Consider the following 25,532-nt stretch of genomic DNA (forward strand, 5'->3'; position numbering starts at 1 on the left):
GTAAGAAAAAACTTATGTTAATATCTCAGACATCACACAATACGAAATCTGTTTTATGTTTCGACATTTTACGGTCAAAATAATGTCAACTGAATGTATAGAAACTGTTCAAATCTTTGGTTATGGTTCTGGGTTTTCTTGTCTTACTGCATTTGGTCGACCTTGGTTTGTCTCACAACAATGCTGCATGCAGGTCTTTCTAGCCAAAATGTGACTACATAACCGTTACTGTATGTTGTAGTCTCGCTAACCTGAGAAACATCCAGAAGCACTGGGCTCATTTCAAATACATGACTTCGTCACATCTCTACCTTACATCAGCAGTACAGCATGCACTTCCCCAAGCTAATCAAACTACATTTAAAAGAAATTGTGTGACTGTATCATGTATTACAGTACTATACCCTAAACATACACAAAAAAAAACATTCAACTGAAAATACATTTTTAAGAAAACAACAAAAACGGGTTTCTCCATTCTTTAAACCTCTATGGTACATTCCACAGGGAACATATGAAGTTGAGAAATCTTGACTAGTAACTTACGGGTGCGTTCAACAGGCAAAACATTGGGTGACATTTTGCACAAGTCTTGCTAGGAAATGTAGTCCAGATCTGACCTAAATGTACTTCACAATTTCTTACTTTTGGACTTTGGACTTTGGACTCCCATCACGTCCCAACTGCAATGTGTTGTGCGATGTTCTGCCTGTTGATTTTCAGTGTCAACGTTATGGAGTTAAAGCTCCAACATAATGTATCTTTTGCATTCCTCAACAGACCACTGTGCAGAAAGGCAGTGGACCCAGCTTGGTCAAGTAAAGTGTTCAGTCTGACTTGAAAGCAGCTAGAGCTGAACCTCATTAAACTTTTCCAACCACGTATCCCTGTCTCTCTTGACCTGAGGGATAAGGGGTAGTGGGGATCCTCTGGGAAAAAATGCCGTAGAAACACAGCACCCTTTTTAAAAAACATAACAGCTCTCAAAAGCAAGATTAAGGCAAAAGTGACACGTGACAATTGTGTTTAAAAAAAGCACGAGACGCTACCACGAGCTTTGTCTTCGCTGATGAACACTTTAAAATTCATAAATAATACATTAAGGATACATTAAGCAGCAAAGAACCTCTGCCAGGTGGCGAAATTCACTTGTTCTAAAATGTACCGCATTTCCTTCCATTGGTTGGTTAAGTGCATTTTTTTTTTTCTGTTAGAAGTGCACAGTGTCAAAACACCCAGTGGAAGCATTCGAGCTGAATCAGTCATGATATTACAAATGCTGACGTAAAGTCTGCAAACTCCGAACATATACTCTGACAGTTTACTGCAGTCTGCACTACGAGGCCTTGGCTGTGATCAAAACCTGTGAGCCGTACTGCATGTAATGCAGACGCTTGCCACTGTTCACCCAGATCAGCAGCCGAAAAAGTTAACATCCCGGGCTATGTCCGTCTCGTGATAGACACAGGATACCAAGTGTCACGACTTAAGAACTGACCCAGAATCGGCTGACAATGCCACTCACTCTTCCTGCTCTCCTGTGCACTAGTCAGCTTACTGAGCTCTGGTCCTGGAGATATGTGACCGGTAGGCTTTCCAGCTCTCTTTTAACCACGCTGATAACAAACCTGGGTATGGGAACTAAGCTGGCTCAGTGGAGATGCTGATTGGTGGAAATGGTTGGTCACATGGTTACATGCCTGGCTGGAACGAAAACTTGATGACACTTCATACCTCCAGGAGCAGGGCTGAGCGGCCTTTGAGTAGATATTTTAACACTGTGGCGTTGAAGCCACACTTAAGATGGCCGCTTTCCTTAAATGCTATAACTCATGGGCACCACTTAAGGTGGACTTTCATGACTCCATGACAGAAACAAATACCCACCGGCGCAAGACGCAAAGCCCTATTGAAATGCACAACAATATATACGAAATAAGATATAGATATATATATACACACTATATGGACAAAAGTAGTTGGCCACACCTGTTTTTCAGGGTTTGGGCTAGGCCCCTTATCTCCAATGAAGGGCAAACTTAATGCTTCAGCATACCAAGACATTTTGGACAATGCTATGCTTCCAACTTTGTAGCAACAGTTTGGGGAAGGCCCTTTTCTATTCCAGCATGACTGTGCCCTAGTACACAAAGCAAGGACTATAAAGACATGGTTTGATGAGTTGGGTGTGGAAGAACTTCACTGGCCCGCACAGAGCCCTGACCTCAACCCCATCGAGCACCTTTGGGATGAACTGGAACGGAGATTGCGAGCCAGGCCTTCTCGTCTAACATCAGTGCCTGACCTCATAAATGCTCTACAGAATGAATGGGCACAAATTCCCACAGAAACACTCCAAAATCTTGTGGAAAGCCTTCCAAGAAGAGTGGAAGCTGTTATAGCTGCAAAAGGGGGACCAACTCCATATTAAAGTATATGTATTTGAATACAATGTCATTACAATGTAATGATCAGGCGTCCGAATACTTTTGTCCATATAGTGTATGTGTGTGTGTGTGTGTGTGTGTGTGTGTGTGTGTGTGTGTGTGTGTGTGTGTGTGTGTGAGTGCGTGTGTGTGTGTGTGTGTGGGGTGGGGCAAGGCAATCCCAGAGACATGAAGCTGCAATGACCCAAGGCAGCACTGCTTCAGCACAGAAGTTACTCACTGAGAGGCAGGCAGAGGTGGTGTCGATCAGAGCACCGGCCGCTCGCAGGCAAAAAGGAGGGAGTGGGGGGTACAAGGGGAAGGGGGGAAAGGTGGTACCCTGTCGTCCATTCCTGAGCGCCTTGGGGAGGGGGGCGGGCTACGAGCGGCACCTGTCCCGGGTCATACGGAGAGCGCGCGGGCGGCAGAAGCAGAGCCCTGCGCACGCTGCACCACTGCCTGGCACTTCTCACGCCTCAGGAGACGGTTGTTCTCGAACACGCCCTCGTTCCGCGGCACGCCGTGTGCCCCATCCGGGAAGGTCAAAAGCCCTGGGGGGGGAAGGGACACAGAGCAGGAGACACATTCGGATGCTTTCTCCTCCTTTCCCCTCCACATCCTCCTTAGCACCCCTTACATCCAAAGTCCTGGCCAAGCCAAACCCTCCGACCATTTGAAATAGTAGTGAGAGATGGTGAAAAATTTGGGGATTTGAACATCGGCTGCGGGGGCATTACCGTATCCTTCCACGCGTCCGCTTTTGAACTCCCCCTCAAACTTCATCCCGTCAAAGCGACTGAAGACTCCGACACCCTGGAATTTCCCCTGGACAAAATCACCTTCATACCTGTGACAGGGTGTGGGTGAGAAAGTGTTTTCAAACTTGCCATTATCGGCATTTACCTAAATGGGTCTGTCAAGCCTGAACAAAAGATGTCTGGATGGGACCACTAGTGATCACCAGAGCAGCAGCTGAGCTAAATGTATTCACTTAAAATGGTGCAGGTGAAACATTTTTTCTATAATTTTCTTTATAAAAGGGCTGTTCTCTGTCTTAAGTTTAACCTTACAAGGATTCTTTAATTTGTATTCCTAGTTAGAGTTTAATGAAGTCTTGAGGAAGAAAGAAATAACACTTATTCCGAGACAGTGTATAGCTGAACAAACGAAGAACATACCAGTTCACTAGTGCTTACAAGGCTGATAATAAATGCCTCCTACTCTGTAACCACCCTGGGACTCTTTCGATGGAGGAATTTTTGTGTATAAAGAAAGGGACTAATCTGAAGCGTTGAGGTGCACTTATACCTGGACCCATCAGGAAACACCAGGACCCCACAGCCATTGAAGAGGCCATTTTCGAACTGGCCAATGTAGCATGTGCCATCGGAGAACTTCAGCTGACCTGTGCCGTGCCTTCGGCCTGCGACACACACACACACATGCACACAAGCCAAGTCAGGGTACAGAAATCCGCTAACATAGGAAAAGCATGAGGGGTCATCAAAGGTAACTTTTTTGGAAAAATACTTAACTGTTCCAATTTTTTAAAATTAAAATAGGAAGTATAACTATACAGCATTCCTATATGTAAACATAGGCAGTGAAATTTCAGCTCACTGCTAAGAGCGCTAATTCATTAAGGTAAATTGATACACAGAGGAAACATGCTAACCGCACATGCCCTTATCATGTACAGGACAAAGCACACTGTGTAGTGGGATTTGGAGGGTTTTTTTTTCTTCTGCCAGCTGAAGGTTTACTAAATTAAGCATCCCATCTGTCAGTGCTTACCACTGTTCCCCTTTGCCTAATCTGAAAGATTCTGAGAGGGGAGTTTTAGCTCAGAGAGCCACGGGTATGAAGAATGTATGGAATGCATGGGCCTGTTTTTAATGTGATCCATTACAGGGGCTTAGCCTCCCGGCCATTTCAGACCCTGCCCGAGGTAAATACAAACTGCCTGCATTATACTGCAAGGTGAGCAGAGAGCTGTGGAGGAACAACAGCAGTACTGCAGTCAACACATTTCTCCTGTGCTGAAAGACCATTCTTGGTGACAGCAAACTACATTCTGAACCTGTGGCATTACATATACGTTTAAGCGAGGAGGACTGAACGTCACTGAACGTCTTTGATGAAGTCTGTAAACATAGTCATTTTGTCTTGTGTGTTTTCTAATTACACACATTCATTTTATGATCTGTTGGGGCCATTGGGGGTCTGTTTATCTGATCCCTTATGGTTTTGTGTTCTTTAGCTCCATAGCTCAGCTCTTCAATTGATTCCTTAAAACAGTTCAAGGTTTAATCCACTGAAGATTTTATGGAGCTACATCGGGCCAATCTTGTTTAGTTAGGTCACATGTTGCCAGCTAATTAGGATTTAGCTTAATGGGCAGAGCTTTTATGTCAATCAATGGCCCTTGAAGGAGCCTTTTCAATCCAAGGGCTCCCGATTGCCTATGAGTGCTACTGTCTACCTCTGCAGCCAATCACGCCCCATGTTCAACACAAAAAGGTCCCCATGTCCTAGTTTTGTTCTTCTCACAGGCTCTTTCACTTCTGTGAGCTACAAGTGTACAAATCCACAGATTTGTTCACATGTAGGAGGAGGGCGTGAAATGGAGATACAGGCCAAGGTTGTTGTATAATGGACCTCCACTGCCTATTCTGGTGTTCAAACAGGTCATATTATCCCTAATTACAGATATCCCTCACACGCAAATTGACTGAAGCTAAATGAAGAATGACGCCAAAGGCTGTTTTGCTAACACAAATCACTTCAGAACGAAGGGGCTATTCTTGAGCTCAGCAGACATAAATATCTTGCAGCAGCTGTTTATGCATATGTTGAGTTCACGTTATTGGCTCCACATGTCTGAAGAAAATCTCTTTTTTCACAAAACAGCCTGGCTCTAAAATTCATGTTATATGTTAAGGCTATTTTATGGTACCAGTGAAGAGACAGCGGGAATTTGGGGATTTAAGTATTTCATGAGCTAATGTATAAATATACAGATATACTCATATTTCCAGCTCACTTAAAACATGTCCTTTCTTGACCCCAGAAAGTGAGAACATATGCATGATCTGTAAATAAACAGCACATACACAGACAGACTATACATCCTTATTTTGAATACGAGTTTTCACCTGTGAATGTTAAAAAAATCTCAGTTTCACAATTTAACACAGGATTACTGTTTATCTGGACACAGCAAGTCTTTTATGGAGTAACTGTTCCTTACTGTATATGCTCCTCTATATATGTCAGACTAACAACTGTCAGGGCTCCGCCCCCTTAAGCCGCAGTGTTTTTGTTTTCCCTGTCCTTGTGCTTTTGTTTTCCTTGTGTTCCTGCCCCGCCCGGCTCCCCGCCGGGTCCCCGCCCACCTAATTCCCTTATTGCCTGCACCTGCCTGCCTGCTCACCTGCCTCCCATCTCCTCGTTACCTCAGCCCTATATCTTCCCTACGTGTCTCTGTCTCGTTGCTAGTTCGTTGCAGTGTGTTTCACCTGTCTCGTCCCCGCGCTTTGTTTTTGTGATTTACTTCTTCATTGCCGATCCTGCCTGTTTCCTGACCACGATTCCTGCCTGCCGTTTTGATCAGATCGCTGCCACTCACCTGCCTGATTCCGGACCCTGTTCTCCCTGACTCCCGTCTTTGGATTTGCCCCCGGATTGCCTCCCTGTGTTTTGAACCCTGCCTGTCCCTGGATTCACGAACTGCCTGTCCCTTTCTAATAATCGCCTGGAACCGGAACATCCTGTGGTCCGCGCTTGTGCCCCGATCACCGGCGTAACAGAACGAACTAGCCAGCATGGACACAGCGGACCTACCTCAGCTGAGGACGGCCCTAGAGCTCCAGGGTGCTCTATTGGGCGGACACCAGAACCAGCTGGATTCCATCGGCCGGTCCCTGGAGGGTTTCGCCACCAGCCTCGCTGAGGTCTCTGCGCGGCTGCACCAATTGCAGCTCGGCCAGGAGAGCCGACCTTTTCCGCCAGCGGCTGTCTACCCACCGGCTCCGCCAGCGCCTCCCGGCCGGGAGCCTCGGCTGCCACCCCCCGAGTCGTACGCGGGGGACCCGGGAACCTGCCGCTCGTTTCTCTCGCAGTGTTCCCTGATATTCGAGCTGCAACCCTCCACGTTCCCCACAGACCGGGCGAGGATCGCCTACGTCATTACCTTGCTGACCGGACGAGCGAGGGAGTGGGGTACTGCTGTCTGGGACGCCGGCGCTCCCTTCTGCAACTCATATGCCGGATTCGCCGATGAGATGAGAAGGGTGTTTGACCGTTCCAGGCAGGGCCGCGAGGCAGCAAGAGAAATGCTGCAGATTCGCCAGGGACGTCGCTCGGTGTCGGACTACGCAATTGACTTCCGCACCCTGGCTGCCACCAGCGGGTGGAACGCGGAGGCCCAGTTGGACGCCTTCCTTCACGGTCTAGCGGACTCCATCAAGGACGAGCTGGCTACTCGGGAGCTGCCGGCCAGCTTCGAGGCCTTGGTGGACCTGGCCATCCGCGTAGACCAGCGCCTTTCGCAGAGACGCAGGGAGAGAGCGTCCAGCAGCCTGCCCGGTTCCGTCCGTGAACAACCCCTCCCGATGCCGGCCAGAAGCCCTGCACCACCATCCCCGGGAACCTCCGAACCGATGCAGGTCGACCGCACCCGCCTGTCTCCCGCGGAGCGACAACGGCGAATCAGCACCCAGTCCTGCCTATACTGCGGGCAGCCTGGCCATTTTGTGGCGAACTGCCCGGCCAAGGGCCAGCGGTCACCCGCAGCGGGGGGATTGCAGGTGAGTGTAACCCCCCTGCGTCACTCCCCCCAGACCCTTCCTCTATTTTCAGCCACCCTGCTCGTCGGAGGTCAGAGCCACGCTGTCTCCGTCCTGATTGACTCCGGGGCGGATGGCAGTTTTATCGACGCCAACCTGGCAACCCAGCTGCGCCTGCCCCGCGTTCCCCTGCACTCGCCGTTGGAAGCCCACGCGATCACCGGGGCTCCCCTGGTTCGCGTGACCCACGCCACTCCCCCGGTCGACTTCCTCGTCTCGGGCAACCACCGCGAGGAGATTGTTCTCAACGTCATCCGCTCCCCGCAAGCCGCCGTGGTCCTGGGTCGCCCCTGGTTGGCGCGACACAACCCCCACATCGACTGGGAGGGCAACCGAATCCTGGGCTGGAGCCCCTTTTGCCACTCCCACTGCCTTCGGGATGCCGTTACCCCGGTGTCGTCGATCGCTTCCGCTCCCGAGGACTTCCCGGACCTGTCGGCGCTGCCGCCCGAATACATGGACCTGAAACTTGTCTTCAGCAAGTCCCGCGCCACCTCGTTGCCTCCTCATCGCCCGTATGATTGCGCCATCGACCTGCTGCCCGGCTCGTCCCCCCCTCGGGGGCGACTGTTTTCTTTATCGCCACCAAAGACCGAGGCCATGAATAAATACATCCGGGAGTCTCTCGCGGCCGGTCTCATTCGCCCCTCCTCCTCTCCTGCGGGGGCCGGATTCTTCTTCGTAGGGAAGAAGGACGGCTCCCTCCGTCCCTGCATCGATTACCGGGGCCTCAACGCCATCACCATCAAGAACCGCTACCCCCTGCCTCTTCTGTCGTCCGCCTTCGAGTCGCTACAGGGCGCTACCGTCTTCACGAGACTCGACCTCCGTAATGCCTACCACCTGGTCAGGATCCGCGAGGGGGACGAGTGGAAGACGGCGTTCAACACCCCCTCGGGGCACTATGAATATCTGGTCATGCCGTTCGGTCTGACGAATTCCCCAGCCGTGTTCCAGTCCTTGGTGAACGACGTCCTCCGAGATATGCTCAACCAGTTTGTGTTCGTGTACCTCGACGATATCCTGATCTTCTCTCGCTCCCTGCCTGAGCATGTACAGCACGTCCGCCGCGTTCTGCAGCGCCTGCTCGAAAATCACCTGTACGTGAAAGCGGAGAAGTGCGCCTTCCATCAGCACACCACTTCCTTCCTGGGTTTCGTGATCACGGCTGGAAGTATCCGCATGGACCGGCAGAAGGTCCGCGCCGTCGAGGAGTGGCCTCGCCCCACCTCCCGCAGGGAGCTGCAGCGATTCCTGGGTTTCGCGAACTTCTACCGTCGCTTCATTCGCAACTACGGCACGGTAGCGGCTCCCCTCACCGCCCTGACATCTGTCAGCAGAGCGTTCACCTGGGCTCCGGCTGCCGAGGAGGCATTCCGCAACTTGAAGGCTCGTTTTACCTCGGCGCCTGTCCTCACCCAGCCCGATCCCGCTCGTCAGTACGTGGTGGAGGTGGATGCTTCGGACGTGGGAGTGGGGGCGATCCTGTCTCAGCGATCGGCCGCCGACAACAAGCTCCACCCCTGCGCCTACTTTTCTCACCGCCTTACGCCCACCGAGCGTAACTACGACATCGGCGACCGGGAGCTGCTAGCCATCAAGCTGGCGCTCGAGGAGTGGAGGCACTGGCTGGAGGGGGCGAGTGTTCCATTCTTGGTGTGGACTGATCACAAGAACCTCGAGTACGTCCGATCAGCCAAACGCCTCAATCCCCGACAAGCCCGCTGGTCTCTCTTCTTCTCCCGTTTTAATTTCACACTGTCATATCGACCAGGCTCTAAGAACGGTAAACCTGACGCCCTCTCGCGCCAGCACGCCCCTGCCGAGGACTCCCAGGAACCCAGCACAGTCCTGCCTGCCCGATGCGTTGTCGCAGCGGCGCTGTGGGACGTCGAGACCGCCGTCCGCACCGCCCTCCAGAACGAACCGGGCCCCAGCTCCTGTCCCCCTAACCGCCTGTTTGTTCCCCAGTCTGTCCGTTCGCAGGTTCTGCAGTGGGGGCATTCATCGAGGCTCGCGGGCCACCCCGGAGCCCGGCGCACAGCGGCGTTCATCGGCCAGCGGTTTTGGTGGCCCACAATGACGGAGGACATCCGGAAGTTCACCGCCGCCTGCTCGGTCTGCGCCCAGAGCAAGACCTCCACCCGACCCCGCGCCGGTCTGCTGCAACCCTTGCCTGTTCCCAGACGGCCCTGGTCCCACATCGCCCTGGACTTCGTCACCGGTCTGCCACCATCTGACGGTAACACCGCTATCCTCACCGTCGTGGACCGGTTTTCTAAAGCTGTGCACTTCGTCCCCTTATCCAAACTGCCCTCCGCCAGGGAGACCGCTCAGCTACTCATCAGCCAGGTATTCCGGCTGCACGGTCTCCCCTCTGACGTGGTGTCCGACCGAGGACCCCAATTCACGTCCAACTTTTGGAAGGCATTTTGCAGGTTACTGGGGGCCACCGTCAGTCTGTCTTCTGGTTTTCACCCCCAGTCCAACGGCCAGACCGAGCGGGCCAACCAGCAGCTGGAGACGGTACTACGGTGTTTGACGTCTCGGGAGCCGTCGGCGTGGAGCCAGCACCTTCCCTGGGTCGAATACGCCGTCAACTCCCTCCCCTCTGCTTCCACGGGGCTGTCGCCCTTCCAGTGCTGTGTGGGCTATCAACCTCCCCTATTCCCGGCCCAGGAGGAGGAGGTGGGGGTCCCCTCAGCAACGGCGTTTGTGCAGCGCTGCCGTCGCACCTGGAGACGCGCGCGCACCACTCTGCTCCGCTCCTCGGCTCGGGCTAAGCGGTTTGCTGACCGCCACCGCTCCCAGGCACCCCGCTATCGCCAGGGTCAGCGGGTGTGGCTCTCCACTCGGGACCTCCCCCTCAAGGTAGACTCCCGCAAGCTGGCTCCCCGCTTCATCGGTCCTTTTCCCATCGTCAAGGTGATCAGCCCCACGGCGGTCCGGCTTAAGCTCCCGCTCTCTCTTCGCCGTGTCCACCCCACCTTCCACGTCTCCAAGGTTAAGCCCGTCGCCCGCAGTCCTCTCTGCCCTGTTCCCCGGGCTCCTCCGCCGCCCCGCCTGATCGACGGAGCGGTGGCTCACACCGTGCGCCGCCTGCTTAAGGTTCGGCGTCGGGGGCGCGGTCGGCAGTATCTGGTGGACTGGGAGGGTTACGGTCCCGAGGAGCGGAGCTGGGTCCCTGCTAGGGACATCCTGGACCCGTCCCTGATCCGGGACTTCCACCGCCGACACCCTGGCGAACTCGCTGTGACGCCCGGTGGCGTCCGTAGGGGGGGGGGTACTGTCAGGGCTCCGCCCCCTTAAGCCGCAGTGTTTTTGTTTTCCCTGTCCTTGTGCTTTTGTTTTCCTTGTGTTCCTGCCCCGCCCGGCTCCCCGCCGGGTCCCCGCCCACCTGATTCCCTTATTGCCTGCACCTGCCTGCCTGCTCACCTGCCTCCCATCTCCTCGTTACCTCAGCCCTATATCTTCCCTACGTGTCTCTGTCTCGTTGCTAGTTCGTTGCAGTGTGTTTCACCTGTCTCGTCCCCGCGCTTTGTTTTTGTGATTTACTTCTTCATTGCCGATCCTGCCTGTTTCCTGACCACGATTCCTGCCTGCCGTTTTGATCAGATCGCTGCCACTCACCTGCCTGATTCCGGACCCTGTTCTCCCTGACTCCCGTCTTTGGATTTGCCCCCGGATTGCCTCCCTGTGTTTTGAACCCTGCCTGTCCCTGGATTCACGAACTGCCTGTCCCTTTCTAATAATCGCCTGGAACCGGAACATCCTGTGGTCCGCGCTTGTGCCCCGATCACCGGCGTAACAAACAACTATCACTGGTTTCAGTGTTATTTTCATATTATAGTACAATTGTAGAAAACTATGTAACTGTGTAACTGTATGTAAACTCTTTCTGTTAAGTTCCATTTTAAAAAGAGCCCAGGGTGCACTCTTTGTGCATGGTTAAATGAACTGACTTTGTTGGGGACCATCTCAAGGATCTGCCCTACCCTTTCACCTAAAGGCAGACATTTTGAAAAGTGCGGAGTGCTGGACATCTTGCCTTCCTTCCATTCTCCGTGGTACTCCTCGCCGGTGGAGTAAGTGAAGGATCCTCTTGTCAGAGTCATGTCACCGCCGTCCTATGCATGCGCACGTACACACACACAAACAAACACACACACACGCACACACAGATGCGCACATACACATGCAGGTACGCACACACGCAGAGGCAAAACGCACACACACAGCCCACACAATACAAAGAGTGGGGAAAGAAGAATTTGAAGCACAAAGCACTGGCCCTTGTTGTCATCTGAGACTGTCAGACAATACAGGGAATAGGACATTTGAGTGCATTGTGGAAAAAACCTCCACTGAAATCAATATGTTTTTAAAGTTGCAGCCATATTTCGATTTGGGTGCATAAAGCACACTGGAGATTGCTTTGCAGACACAATGCATGCGTTATGCACACATAAAGCGTTATACTGCAGAGCTGAAGTCAGATGTGTGGAAATGTCTCACCTGTGTGGAAACAATATATGGTATCAACCACTAGATATTGTCTATTGTCTATTGTCTGTCTACATCTAGTGCAATATTACTGTGAGGGAAAAGCCTTGTATGCAAATGTAAGGAGCTAAGCTTGAGGAAAATTGACCTGAAGATGTACAAGGACTGTACAAGATGTACAAGTATATGGTCATAGTTTTTGATTTTGTGTGGTACTTTTGTAAACAGGCACAGAGCAATCAAATTCTTTGAACACAGAGTCTGTATTTTCAGTAGCCCTTTTTCAATATTTTCATAGAAAGCTTTTCATATACAGCTGTGGTAATAAGGAATGAATAATTCAGAAAGTGTATACCTAGCCTTTCTATGCCACTATCAAATGTTTTATTTTAGTGTCATGATGAAAGTCCGTGAGTGAACTGGATAAAATAATTGAAAGTGTCATTTCTGTATTCGATGCACGCGGACATTGTATCCCCCACATAAAATGTTGCCACAGTAACGCAAAAAAGTCAATCCCCTTCATGTCGCCGGCGTATCGCTTGTCATCCGCATTCGAGCCAATTTGAACACATCACTACAGCCGAATTCGTTTGCTGTCAGTCGTTTCTTTGAGGCGAAATAAACAAATCGTTTACCTGTTTGATATGTTTGAGGTCTCAGAAGCATGTATATCCTTCCTTTTCACATTTACAATTCAGGCTGTGCAGGGAAACGAACTGTCTCACCGAACAACCTCTGACCATAATTAGCTTCCAATAACCCCACCTCCTCTGCCGTCAAGGCTTCACTATCATGTTTAAACCGCGCTGTTTTATTGAATGCCTTTCCTGGCCTTTCATTTAAAAGGCACCCTCATTGGCTGCGCGTTTTTAGCTCTGTGCCGTGGAAGACATTTTTCTGAAGGGCAGTAGACCACACTGCGGAGGACGACTGTGGTCGTAGACCCCCCGCGCTGTAACTATAAGCTGTTCTTCTAAATGTGGATACTTTCATGTCCTGTACATTTCGACAGATTCACTGCATCTCACAAATACCATACTGTAATGCATAACAAAATTGTACTATGAAAAAAAAACTCTACATATCTGTGTTGTTAAATAAAAATGCAGTTGCGTGCATATTACAATCTATTTCACATTGAAATACATTTTTTCAAATATGCATACAAGTAGTAAAGTATAAAGTGGCTATAGCTACTGTCAACTCAACTATTATTTAAACTGTTGATTTACTAATTTCCTACACCAAATCCTTTAGTATATATAACCACATTTTTCATATCAGTGTTTAATTATTAAACATACCTTTTGGTATTTGCATTCACTTCAGCAAAATCAAAGGTGAGGGTGCACATTCTGACATAAATTGAACATGATGCCTGGTCAATGTAACATCTCAGTCTGCTTCAAAATCAATAGCCCTGTAGAGTAGAGACACAGGAAAACTTGGTCACAGCAGTTTGTGTATTCCAGTCTGCTAATCTTTTCATTTGTCCACCTAAATACTGAGAAGAAACGTTGGATGGCTCTGTGGAAAAGTAACAGCCAAAAATGTCTTGAGTTGGACATACCAAGCATTTATGATTCATTTTGGTGAGACTTATTGGCTACATGTCTACTTGGAATGTATTTGCAATGTACACTTGAAGATGGTGGTTGGTCAAAAATGTAATTCATATGGCAAGCCAAGTAAGCCAAACTAAGCAAATTTTCTTTACCCCCCAAACCCTCCAAACCAATGAAGTGAATCCACTGCAGCCAAACAAAGAGCTCCTGTGGAAAGGTATGAAATGAAGACCCTGTGTTGCCGAGCAACCAACTACAATATGTTTGTGTGGTGTGACTGCAGTTAAGGCAGGTTGGCATTGTGAGGTGATATCTGCATACAACTGAAAGTGGGGTGGATCTTTCTCACATAGGGGTGTGATTCAACACATTATTAGGTATTTCCTTGCCCTGAGAGACTATTTATGATGTCATACATGACTTCCAACCCCAAAACATGCCAAATGGTCATACTGTTTTTGTTAAGCAATTAAACAAGATCCTTTAAAATTTATTTGTGGTTTCGTGCCCAACGTTATGGTAACTGTAGCCTCACACAAATCTCAGAAATCATTTCAAACTGAATCGAGAAAAGAAGATGAAAATACCCTTTTTGGAGGCTTGATGCAGGGAGCATTAAAGAAGGCTACTTAAATGTACTCTAAGGGCTTGTATTTAGATAGTAGTGTCTTGTCGCATGGCCATCATAACTCTAATATCCCTGTGCTGTTCACTTGTTTTATCAGGGAAACATTGTCTGCAGACACTTCACAAGCTGAAATAAAAAAACAAAACATTTTTAGACTTCTCTGCCCTAGAAACTGTGTAATCCACCTAATATGCATGGCAACATGACAACATGAATATAAAATTACAGTGCAGATATTCATAATTCATAATTCATCATTCATAATTCTATCATGCAGAGTAATAATCAAACACAATGACTCCCATAAGATGGCTGCCAATACCATAACAGATCCACCACCTTGTCTAACAATTGGGAACAGGGAATGTGAGTTGAAGGCTTCCTTTGGCTCTTGCTAAACATAAACCTGTCCAGATGTAGGAGAAATAGTAATGTATGATTCATTACACCAGATTACTTTCTTTCACTGCTCAGTTACTCTAGGTTATGCATGCTGTGTGTTGGCCTTGGTCACAAGCAGTTTCCAAATGGCAGTCATGTCATAAATATCAACTTTCTGAATCTCACAATGTAGTTTTTGTTGATAGATGAAGATTTAGTTCTGTGGTAGTTTTTAGGCTATTATGTTGTAGTTTTAGCAACAATTCTATTAAGTGTCTGTCTATCCCTATCAGTGACCTTCAACTTACAACCACTGTTCTTCTTTCCTGATGCAGTTTTTCTTTGTTTGGCTTATGCCGTCATGATTTCACACACTGTTCCACTTGAAACATTAAATAAATTTGCCATTTCTGTGACTGATGTAAAATGCAATTTGGACACCAAGTATTTGACCTCTGTCAAAATCTGTTAGATCTCTTGTGTTGCTTTAGAAACTCACATATTAAAGCGTTGATAACTTCATTTATAACAGAAACATACTGGTAATTAGGATATACATTAATATGAAATGCATGAAACACGTGCTAATTGTGATTTAGTTACTTCAGAATACAAATCCTTTTCTATTTGGTTTTTACCTACCTCCTGCATGTATACATATATGTATGTATATATATACAAGTACAAGTACATATGCAGTACAATAACAAGTATACATGCAATATGTATTGAATATCAGTAATTCATACTTATGCATTCATTAGGCCTCACCAGCCTGTGTAGCCTAGTTTACTCAATATTCATAACCTGTTTTGCAATTGTGTAACTTGCACTTGATTGCTGAAGTTGGGTTGCAATGGGTAGGCATTTGGTGCAGGTGCTTGTCTATAATCAGATTTCTCTGTTGTGTTTTAATTACTTTGATCAGTGAGGAAGCAGAACATAAACATTGTGACAGCTCGCACAAAACTGAATTTGGATCCAGAGAGCACGCTTTTCTGAAATCCACTTTAAGCAGCATCATAGAGCTGAGAAAGTTTCAGTCAAACATTTCAAGAAAGTATACATGTTTGCATTGATGAATGTACAGAATCATTCTTCTCACCGTGCCATGGAAAATGAAGAATGTGGAGCAATTTTCCACTTAGATCTGTTTGAAAAAGATCATTTTGTCAAGGAAGGCTGTAACAGTGTCACACCAGACTGCAATAGTGTGATTTCGGCCTTGCGATCACACACTGAGAGTGAGGCTTCAGGAACCCCGAAAGAGGTAGAGCTATCATGTGTTATCAGTGGCTGTCTGATTTTAAGCAATTGTAGTATTCTTTCCATGAAGTGCAAAGTCTTTTGATTGGTTCATACATGTCAATGATTGACAGCACGTAGTGGCTCCACCCGTCATCTCCTCATTAGTATTGTACTGTTACTGCTCCAGCGTTTACAAAGTGCAGAAGGTGAAACATTCCCTTATATTTCCTCAGAGGTTCAGTGGTGAAATGCTTGAGACAGTCAAGATAGGACAGTCTCCTTGTAGAACTGTGTGGAAGACGGCCCTTAAGTATAACCATTCATCACCAATTTATAGTGTGTGCAACATGACACACCAGGTAGATTTTATTGACCCAGAAAAAACTTTACAACAGGCTCTATCCCCCTTTTTTTTTTAACTATAGAGGGGGATAGAGAGAAAATGTTATGCAGAAATTCTCAGAAAAAGTCAGCAGGAATGAAAATGATTTATTGCTTTCATTTGAGAATAACTAGACCTACTGGCCAGCATTAATGATTAAATACACAAGAAGGTACTTAAGAAAGTATGTGTTCAAAATACCATTAATACTGTAAGTGCAAATAATTATGTCTCTTGTCTTTAGACATATTGGTGGACCTGTCCTGGAAATAACAACAGTTTAGTGTCTAGTAACTAGCACTGTAATGCCATGGTAAACCTACAGATTAATACTTTCCCGCAGCTCTTGAAGAATTTATTCTTGGTATCACTTTATGAAGTGGGAAACACGTAATCAAAAAAGGTAACAATATATGTGATTTAGAAATTTGTGCCATTAAGGGTTAAATTGGTTGATGTTTCCGCATGCAGTCCATGTAGTTTACACTGTACTATCTTTTTGGCTTCATCTAAAAGCAAGTATAAACCACCGGCCTGCATACGTCAGTTTTATTTGTCAGAGTATAAATTAGCACATCACATCGGCTACGAGGTGCTGGTCTTGTCACGGCATCTTTCATTTTGACTCAGTCCGACAAAAAGGGCGAATGACGTCTACGTTGAGACGCACCCACAACGTGCGCGCCAGCGGGAGGGGCCGATAGAAAATGGCGAGTCTGTGCAAGAGGCAGCAATGCACGATCGAAAGGCGCGGCTTTCGGCAGGAACTTGACTCGTGGCGGCACAAACTCATTCACTGTGTAGGTAAGCTAATTTCACATATCACGTAGAACCGAATAGCAAGCTGAAGCATGCAGTGTTTAAAGAAATGTACTTTATTTCTTGGTTGCTCCGAAAAAAATTCAGCTTTCAACCGTCGGGAGCAGCACGGAGCGACTTTTTTTGTCTCGCGCGGCTGTTTCTTTAAGTGATTTGCCTCCCTCAGCTGTTACGACAGAGCACGTCGTTTTATTTTGATGTTTCCGCAATGACATACTTTTTTCCAAGGTGATGGTGTAAACTGTGCATTCATCTGTTTGTTTGATGGATACTTATAAAGTATCTAATCTTCGTTTTATCCTACTCTGCCATTGCTGGTTATTATACGGAGGGCGTATCACGTGAACAGCGGGAACTGTGAACTGTGCCTCCACCAATGAGAGTAACTCATGTTTGCTTGGTGCGCGCTCCTATATTTAATTGTATTATTTTTTGGTGGGGGAGGGCAATGCGCGTTTCCCTGATATGTCGGTATAGGCACTTGGGAGCGCGCATTACTGCAAAGGAGAAATCATTGTAAATAATTTGACTGTTTCGATCCAGTGGATGGTTGTCAGAATGAAAACTACATGTAATCAATAGACAGTCACAACAACCCCAGTGTTATGTACAGCTACTTCCTGTACTCTCCTGCTTTATTTGGCCGTCTAGGAAGCAGGACGTTTTATAGTTAACTTTGACCGGATACGTTTTCTGAGGAGCTAGTTCTGTTTCTGTTTCTAGCTGTTCGTTAGCTATCGTATTAGCTGGCCAGGATTTAACCGGCATCCCATCTTCCTATAGTATTTGCAATAAATACTTTAGCTAACTAGCTAATGTGGCTAGTTAACGAACTAGATGAAGTTAGACGTTGCTTGAGGGGGAAAGGGTTTTCCTTTCTAGGTGGTCTAGCTACTGTTGACGGCTGCTTCGTCGAGGAAAATAGATAGCTAACGTTACCAAGTTTTCTAGTCTATCTCCAATAGCCGCTTGGATGTCTATCAGTTTGTTCCATCTCTGGCGAAACACTGTGTGATTAAGCCTTGACCGAGATGAGCTTGCTAGCTAGCTTTAAAGCCCGCAGCTAGCTAATTAGGTAGCTAGCTACCCCCTCCCAGACTCGCCTGCTCTTTAACATTAGCAGAATAGCTATGGTTAGCTAACTAAACCGGTAACAGTTCTAATACAGCTGGCAGCCTATTTTCGACCTGTGAGGGGTCAGGCTGAAGCTAACTTAATCTTAGTTTTTGTCAAGAGGCTACATATTTATATCTAATAGTATCTCAGTAGCTGTCTAGATCTTAGGTTAAGATGGCTAACGTTAGCTAGGTACAATACAACTTGCCAGGTAGGTGGCTACCTAGCAAGATAGCTGGTGGCCTGGCCCGATTAACGTCAGTTAGCTGATATAACATTTCAATTTATGTCTTTTTCATATTTGAAGACGCAAAATGTATATATTTTAGCCGACCAAACATAATATTACCAGACTAGCGAGCTAGCGTTTGATCACACACACACATATATGTGTGATTTTTTTTTAAGTCAATTTCAGTTGCTTCCGATTTGTGATTAAATTTGCCAGTCAGCAGTACTTTTGAATGGATACAGACCCGGGAGGCTGTTAGCTAACTAGCTATCTGTCTAAGGTTTGTATTTGGAGAATCACAGATCCCCAGATCCTCTGCATAGCTCAGGCTCTTCCATGTAGCCACTTTAGGCAGAGCCTCGTACAGTAAAGTTTCATGAGTCTCAGCACGAACAGTTGAAAACACATGGCCATTGTGGTTGTTTGTGCTGAAAAGGTTGCGGAAGGTCTGATGTGTACTTGTTCATGCTGTCAAACAGTAAAACTAGGTGCTGGGTTTGGCTGGGAGTGTAATGTGTGGAGAGCCAGAGGTTTTGACTGGCATTGGATGTGCAGTGTTTCTTTTATATGCTCAGTTAGCACCAAGTTGTGTTTTATGTTTGCATAGGTTTGTCATTGAAGCACTCAAAAGAAAGGCAGGATGAATTATTTGTTTTAGTGAAATGAAAACATACATTTGCTATACACAGTCCATGGATACCTAACTTATGGTAATTTATCAATGCTAAAGAAAAACAAAATGCCATATACTCTGCCTAACTGTGGAAAAATGTAGGAGTCATAATTAATCTCAATTTATGTTTCTTCTTCTTAATGGTCTGTATGCTCTTAAAATAGCATGAAATTAGACCTGTACAGAAAATCTATTACATTGTTAGTCTGTTTACATTGCCAAAGGTGCCATTTGTTGTAGGAACATAGCTTAACCCACGCTGACCTCGGTAATCTCCTTTTTATCTAGAATCTCTTTACAGCCATCTGTACTATATGGTCACTGTTGCTTAAAAAACCAAAAAAGGAAAAAAAGTGTTCTCTTTTGCATCTAATTGCAGAAGTGACTGAATCTTTAATCACATTGGTATATTGTGAAAAATACTATTTGGCATATTATAATGTGTTTGAATCAAGTATCAAGCAGTATCTTAAGTTAACAGCTCTCAGGATGTTTACCCATAAAAGTATATTCAACCTTAGATCCACATGCATCTGCAGTAAATAATCCAGTTGACATAAAAAGCTGAAAGCAATTAGAAGATTGGCTCATATTGATTATTGTTATGTAAAGGGTTACATTTAAAAGAATTTCACAGAAACAAAGAATGTTTATGATTTGTAAAAATGAAATAAATGCCACTGAACCAGTTAAATATTTTCGTAGGGGGAGAGGGGCGGGCGAGTGGGGTTCACATCCATTTGTAATTTCTTAGAGAGTGATTTTATCATCAACCTACGCATAGTACTGTGGTGAAGGCAGCCACCTATAAATGGGCATTACATTTGTGGCTCGATACTGTTCTAAGCAATGACCTGATTCAGTCCAACTGCAAAGCCTTTTCTATGTGGCTGAATACATCCAAGGAAACATTACTCCCCCTCACCTTGTACTCAGCAGTTGCTGAAGTAAAATTAAAATATTACTTAATGAACATAGTTAATGCTTGTAGTATTTTTCAAAGTCAAGGACAGGTCGTTTTGTGGCTAGATTCGCCCAGACCCCAACATGGAGCCTAAAAAGGTTGTAAGTGATTGGTTGTCTAGGTTGTAAATGTAAAGTGCTAGACAAACCCAAATAGCCAGTGTTTATGTTTGTGTAAGTTCAGCACAGAGATCTGGTCAGGTGTTCTCTTGAATATGAGAGAAAGCAGTGTTGTTGGTCTTGCCTTAGGCCTTGGAGTAGTCTGTTATATCCATCTTTGACCTACAAATGGCCTTTGTTCCCACAGCATTCACGCTTGTTCAGCAGACTTAATAATACGCCTTGTGAATGCAAGATTTTGTAATAAGTCGTAAACACAAGGGCATGCTTTTGTCCAATTTTTGGTGGATGCAGTACCACACCCGCCTGCATAATGAAATGAAGCCTACATGTCCTTTAGGCTTGTACATTACCAAGAACTCGCAGACAATGGAGGAGCTTGGTGGTGTGATTGAATTCTTACAGCTGCACAATCGGCGTTCTGTCTGCTGGTTCCACTAAGCAAACAGCGTGTAATTGTGTGCTTTTTATTTTTAAAAAAATATCAAAACTCTTTATGCGCTCAAAGGAACGAGCTGGGCGAAATGGGAATATGAGCAAGCCGTGGAAGCCTACCCTGATTCGGTGAAAGATGGCCAGAGAGAACAGGTTGTTGGAACCAGAGCAAAGCAAACTGCAATAGACATGGGTTTGGATGTTTTCCAGAATCTGAACAGAATCAGTATCCGTGGTAAGACATGGTGACCTTTTTTGCCATAATTCTTTTTCATCACAAAATTGTTTGTTAATAAAAATCCATGTTTGCGTTTGCGTGCTGTAATCCTGCGGTACTCCCTGCGAAGGCTTTTCATGACTTTAATGCAGTAGTAAGTTAAAGGCAGACTTCAGCTATCAGTTTTCAGATTTTAGTTGAAGCTTGTTCTTTTCAGCTTTTTCATGTACCTCAAGCAAACAAAATGCCCAGAATGTAAGAACTGCATTGCTCTGACAATTGAAGTGTTTTTTGCTCATGTTGCGTAGCTATTTAAACCTGACATAATGAATGCCTAATCAAAGCCTTGCAGTTAACAGATGAAAGAAATGAGTGTTTCTGCTAAGGAGACAAGCTCTAAAGTGGAATGCTTCTCTCCCACACCATCTCTGACCCTTCATGGTGATCAAAGCCATGTGTGTTTAAACCATTAGCGAGATGCAGTGATCATGCTATGGAGAGAGTTGTGAAGATGACTTGGTTCTTCATTATGAGAGCCGTGTTTTCAGCACTGGAATTTTTGGTGAATGTCACAGGCAGGACGTGGACAATTGACAAAGTCACAGAAATGTACACACTTAATTTAATAAGTCTTGGAGATGTACAAACATGGCACAGTCCCTATGACATCGGTACAAAGGTTTTAAATTGGTTATACTTCTTAGAATGAAAATTCTACCACTGACACGATAATTTATTACGGTATAAAATTGTCTTTTCTTACATTTGGGGCTTTCCCTTGTTTTGAAACAGAGTGTTCTGTACCTAAATCCAGAAATCTTGTGATGTACTATCTCTTATTTTAGACATCCCTGGGACAGAAAAACTCAGAACTGTGCTGATGTGCTGCAAAAATGCTAATCGGCTATTACAACCAGATTCCCTACCACCAGGAATAGACTGAAACACATTGGATTCCATTCCACGTTAGTTTTTTTTTTTTTTCTTTCTTTCTTTCAGGAGTCCTTTTTCCCCCCTCACTTGAAAGTAATATTAGTTTGGTTTCTCCTTAAACGCACAAGCATTTGTAGTGTGTCATGGTTGCCACAGTTTAAGTAGACTACTATTCATAATGCAATGGCAAGGCAATCTGAAGATCTCAAGGTCTGAAAAGTAAAAAGCAATAAAATAAACAAAAATATTTTTTTTATACACACACTCATGTAAGTATATGTGCAAATCTTCAGCAACAGTTAAGCCTCTTTCACAACGTATCCGGCCCTTAGCCGGAGGAGCTGTATGTGAGAACGCAAATGTCTGAATCAGTCGGACCAGACATGTGACAGACTTCGTCACCTCATGTTGGAGTGAGCCTATGTGTGAATAGAGCAGGCAACGTTCCAGAGAATCCACCGCAAGTGAGTGGGCGTGTTGATGACGTTTCTGTCATGCGACTGGCGCGAAACCGGAAGAATACAAACATCTGCCTCATAGTCTTTTCTGCATGCCTGTATATTGCTTTCCACTGTTTCGTAGACATTGCGGATACGTCCAAATACATGCTATTCCACTGATCGTTAAAGAGATAGTTAAAGAGGGTTATTGAGATCGTTAAAGAGATAGAGATAATTACGATGATCAATAACGTTGGTTAGTAGTTTATTATCTGGTTAGTAGCTAGCTAAGCTGTAGCTAAGTAATAGTGATAGGTATAGTGAGATAGGTCACCTAACGTTACATAGTGAACAACAAAAACTTACCTTCCTGTTATAATAAATGTATAATTAATAATAAATTATGTGTACCGGTAGCACCATTTGGATGGCTATGTGTGAATTTTTTTTTTTTATAGGCTACCCAAAAGTACAATAGCTATGCTTGCCTTCTGTGCCACATTATGTGCTCGTACCACCGAAAGGTAAGATATCAACTCGCGAGTGCTTTTCGTGAACTCGTCAACATTTTTCACTTGTGAGAATGCAAGTGGCGTCTAACTGGAAAATACCAGAAGGAAATCTGGACATTTCTAAACTCGCAATGATTTCAAGCGACAATGTAACATACTAAAAAATGTAATTATTAATGGTCGCATACTGGGTACTACACTGAAAAATAGCATGCAGTATACAGTATACTTGTGTAGTACACAGGACACAGTATGCAGTAGGTGGTTTCGAATACAGCCACTGCGATTTCTGCAGCGTAGTTTTTGCATCATGTCCTGCCTCCTGCACGCTCTACCCAGGCGCCGCCCCTCACCTAAACCAAACCGGAGTATTTCCTGTAGGTGTGAACGCGTCTGTCACGGACAATCTCCTGTTGTGTGCTACATGTGTGAAAGGGCAATTCTGGCCAAGTTCCAGACCTGATTCTCCGGACCTTGTCCAGTGTTCATATGTGAAAACGGCTGTATTTGATTTCCAGTGAGACCAGCAGGGAAGACCCTGTTTAATCCTGTTTATTTAGGTGATGGTGCATAAAATTAACAACAAAAAGCACGACAGCTAGTTAGCTACAGAACAGTTTAAAGATTTCAGTGAGGGAGTACTTTCACAGCCTGTTTGAAATATATTTTCTGCATTGTTTTTTGTTTATTTTATACTTGTATTCAAATTTTCACCCTATATCTGACATCTCTTAAATGCATGGCATCTCTGACGTCTGTGGTAAGATCGTAACGTCACTGATTGCACACCTTATGTATTATGTATTATGCGTTGGATATTGATTATTATGTAGGGTAATGCTTTAGAGGATTACTGTAGGATATCTTGTGCACTGTTTTTGGGATGACCTTCCTTTCCTGCCTTGCTGATTAACCATAAGTCAGTTTTTCTACTGTTGGCCAGTATTAATTTCTCACTTGTATTGGGTTATTTCCTTAGGCAAGATTGCATGGAATATCTTGCAGGCAGGAGAATCTTTAGGATTCTCAACAGGGAATTACGAAAGAGGGGGAAGTGGTTTGTCGATAAACTTGTTACATTTATCATGGTAACAGTTAACATTTGTTACTGAGATTGTAGATAAATTCATTAGTTGCTTCCCACACACATTTTGGTTTTTGTTTTACCTTGGTTTAGGCAAAAACAGTGTGGTGTTCAAAAACGCGTGAAACGCTGGAGCTAGGAGTGGAAAGGAGAATATGATTTTGGGAATGGTTCCTTAATTCACGCTGACTGTTAAAGGTAGGTCCCATAGAAGGACTGTGCCCTTTTTTTATAAGTGCGCCACACTGGGAGAAAGGACAGTAAAGCTGTGACGTGCAAATGATTCTACACAGCACACCTTATCACAATGCCTCTGCCCCTTTCACCCTCATCATAGCTGAATTTTTTGGGAGTGCAAAGGTTGGAAATGATACCAGCAGTTCCTTATTAAGTCCCAAAATTCCCAAGTTTGATTTTGTTTGGGACAGCATTAAGCAACAACCATTCTTGCACATGTTTTTCTGGCACTAAATCAATATGCCCCAGCGCAGCACTGTGGCCTCGGATCAACATCCTTCTGGTCCAATTAAAGGTGTCCTGGGGTGTCAATTAAATTCATTTGGGGAGATGAAGTGCAATTTTGCCTTCTGAACAGCTGCGATCTCTCAACGCCCCCCTCCCCGAACTCGCACACTAAATTTGTACATACGAGCAGAGCCTCCATGCTCCATGTAAATGATTCTCTTTGTGCTCAGGAAATAAGGAGCAAAACTTCATGTGAAAATCATATGATAAAACAGGCACTTTAAGGGTAGAGTCCTTGGAATTTGTCTTGGTATCATGGAAATGAATTGGTGTTTCAGTTGTGCTCCTCCAGCCTGGAACAGAAGTGTTTGTTTGCACTAGACAGTGGCCATGCTGTAAATGAAGTGTTAAGCTCCCTTATGTAATGCAACTTAATGCTGCACAGTTTCTCTTGTGTTTTTATCATTTGAAATATTGTGGCGACAGGGTTAGAGGTTTGGCGGGGGGGGGGGGGGGGGGCACACAATTCTGTGTGTGGAAAACGGTGGAAGATGTGTGCGTTGTTGTGACTTTTAAAATTGCATCAAACTGCAAGAAAAATGGTTTTATCGGTAAAGATTTTTTTTTTTTTTAAGGACATCTTTCCCTCATTTCACATATTTAATTCTGGACTTCTTGAGCATTTCTGGACTTCTTGAGAATCTCTCGTTCTCTTTTCAGTAAGTGGCAACAAAGATGTCATTTCCAGTGTGGCGTGAGGAGACTGAATCGTTCAGACAGCCAGTTGCAACTTTCCATGGCAGGTTTTCTACTGGAATCTAAAGAAATGCCAGATTTACTTCACTAAAAGCAAAGACAGCAGTGTCGACTTAAAGTGACGGATGGGCCTTAATTCTTACATGGATATGACACCCTGCTCAAGACTTATTCATCTTGAAAAGAAAAAATGGCATAAGTATCTTCTGTCTGATTTCACATATTGGAGAAATTACACGTAAAACAACATGTAACTCATGTAACTCATTGGTAGGTAGTTGTTTGGCTTGCTAAATTAAAACTTTGTAACCTTCAAGTGATTCCAAAAGTTGCCTTAAATAGTCTGTTAAAGAAAATTAAACATTTTTAAAGAGTTTGCAAACAGATTACAGACATATAAAATGTACTCATTAACAATGTATCTGGTCCCTGTGCAAAATGTGAGATTTTTCATGGTCAAATGTCGTCACCTTTGTCTTTCTTGAAAAAATGTAGCATTTGCAAATGACTGACTTGAGGAAACCCACTCTGTACTCGGTTGATATTTTTGTGTGTGTTTCTTTCAGTTGTAAAATTTGCTTATATAAAGAAGGGTGGTAATTGGGATTAATCTTTCATTTTCATTACTCCGTACTGGCGTAAAGTTCAATAAATGCAGGTAAAAAATTGAGCAAATAACATGGCAAGCATAATGGCTGCACTTACAGTCCTGTCTTTCCTGTCTTGTTAAAAGCATGTAGTTTATTACTATTTTTTTTACGCTAATTAAGCGCTCACAAAAAAT

The 25,532-nt window shown here is 45.3% G+C and overlaps 2 protein-coding genes across 3 annotated transcripts in view; one reads left to right on the plus strand and one right to left on the minus strand.

The window, feature by feature from the left end:
• Positions 1-2,566: 2,566 nt before the first annotated feature.
• On the minus strand, positions 2,567-12,470 carry morn4 (MORN repeat containing 4). The gene is made up of 5 exons (XM_036547420.1): positions 12,415-12,470; positions 11,322-11,400; positions 3,735-3,849; positions 3,164-3,273; positions 2,567-2,977 (listed from the first exon to the last, which is right to left on the minus strand). The coding sequence occupies exons 2-5, from the start codon at positions 11,386-11,388 to the stop codon at positions 2,829-2,831; spliced, it is 441 nt and encodes a 146-aa protein (XP_036403313.1). The 5' UTR covers positions 11,389-11,400; positions 12,415-12,470; the 3' UTR covers positions 2,567-2,828.
• A 4,220-nt stretch (positions 12,471-16,690) lies between these two features.
• The window catches only part of LOC118789672 (ligand-dependent corepressor-like), a 36,549-nt gene continuing 27,707 nt past the window's right edge, over positions 16,691-25,532 (plus strand). The window contains exon 1 of one of the 2 annotated variants that reach the window (XM_036546177.1): positions 16,691-16,787. In XM_036546177.1, the coding sequence (XP_036402070.1) occupies positions 16,691-16,787 (97 nt within the window). The remainder of the gene's footprint in view (positions 16,788-25,532) is intronic. The other variant, XM_036546178.1, reaches the window with a different exon arrangement.

This window comes from Megalops cyprinoides, chromosome 15 (genome assembly GCF_013368585.1).
Source record: "Megalops cyprinoides isolate fMegCyp1 chromosome 15, fMegCyp1.pri, whole genome shotgun sequence".
NCBI classification, from domain to species: Eukaryota; Metazoa; Chordata; class Actinopteri; order Elopiformes; family Megalopidae; genus Megalops; species Megalops cyprinoides.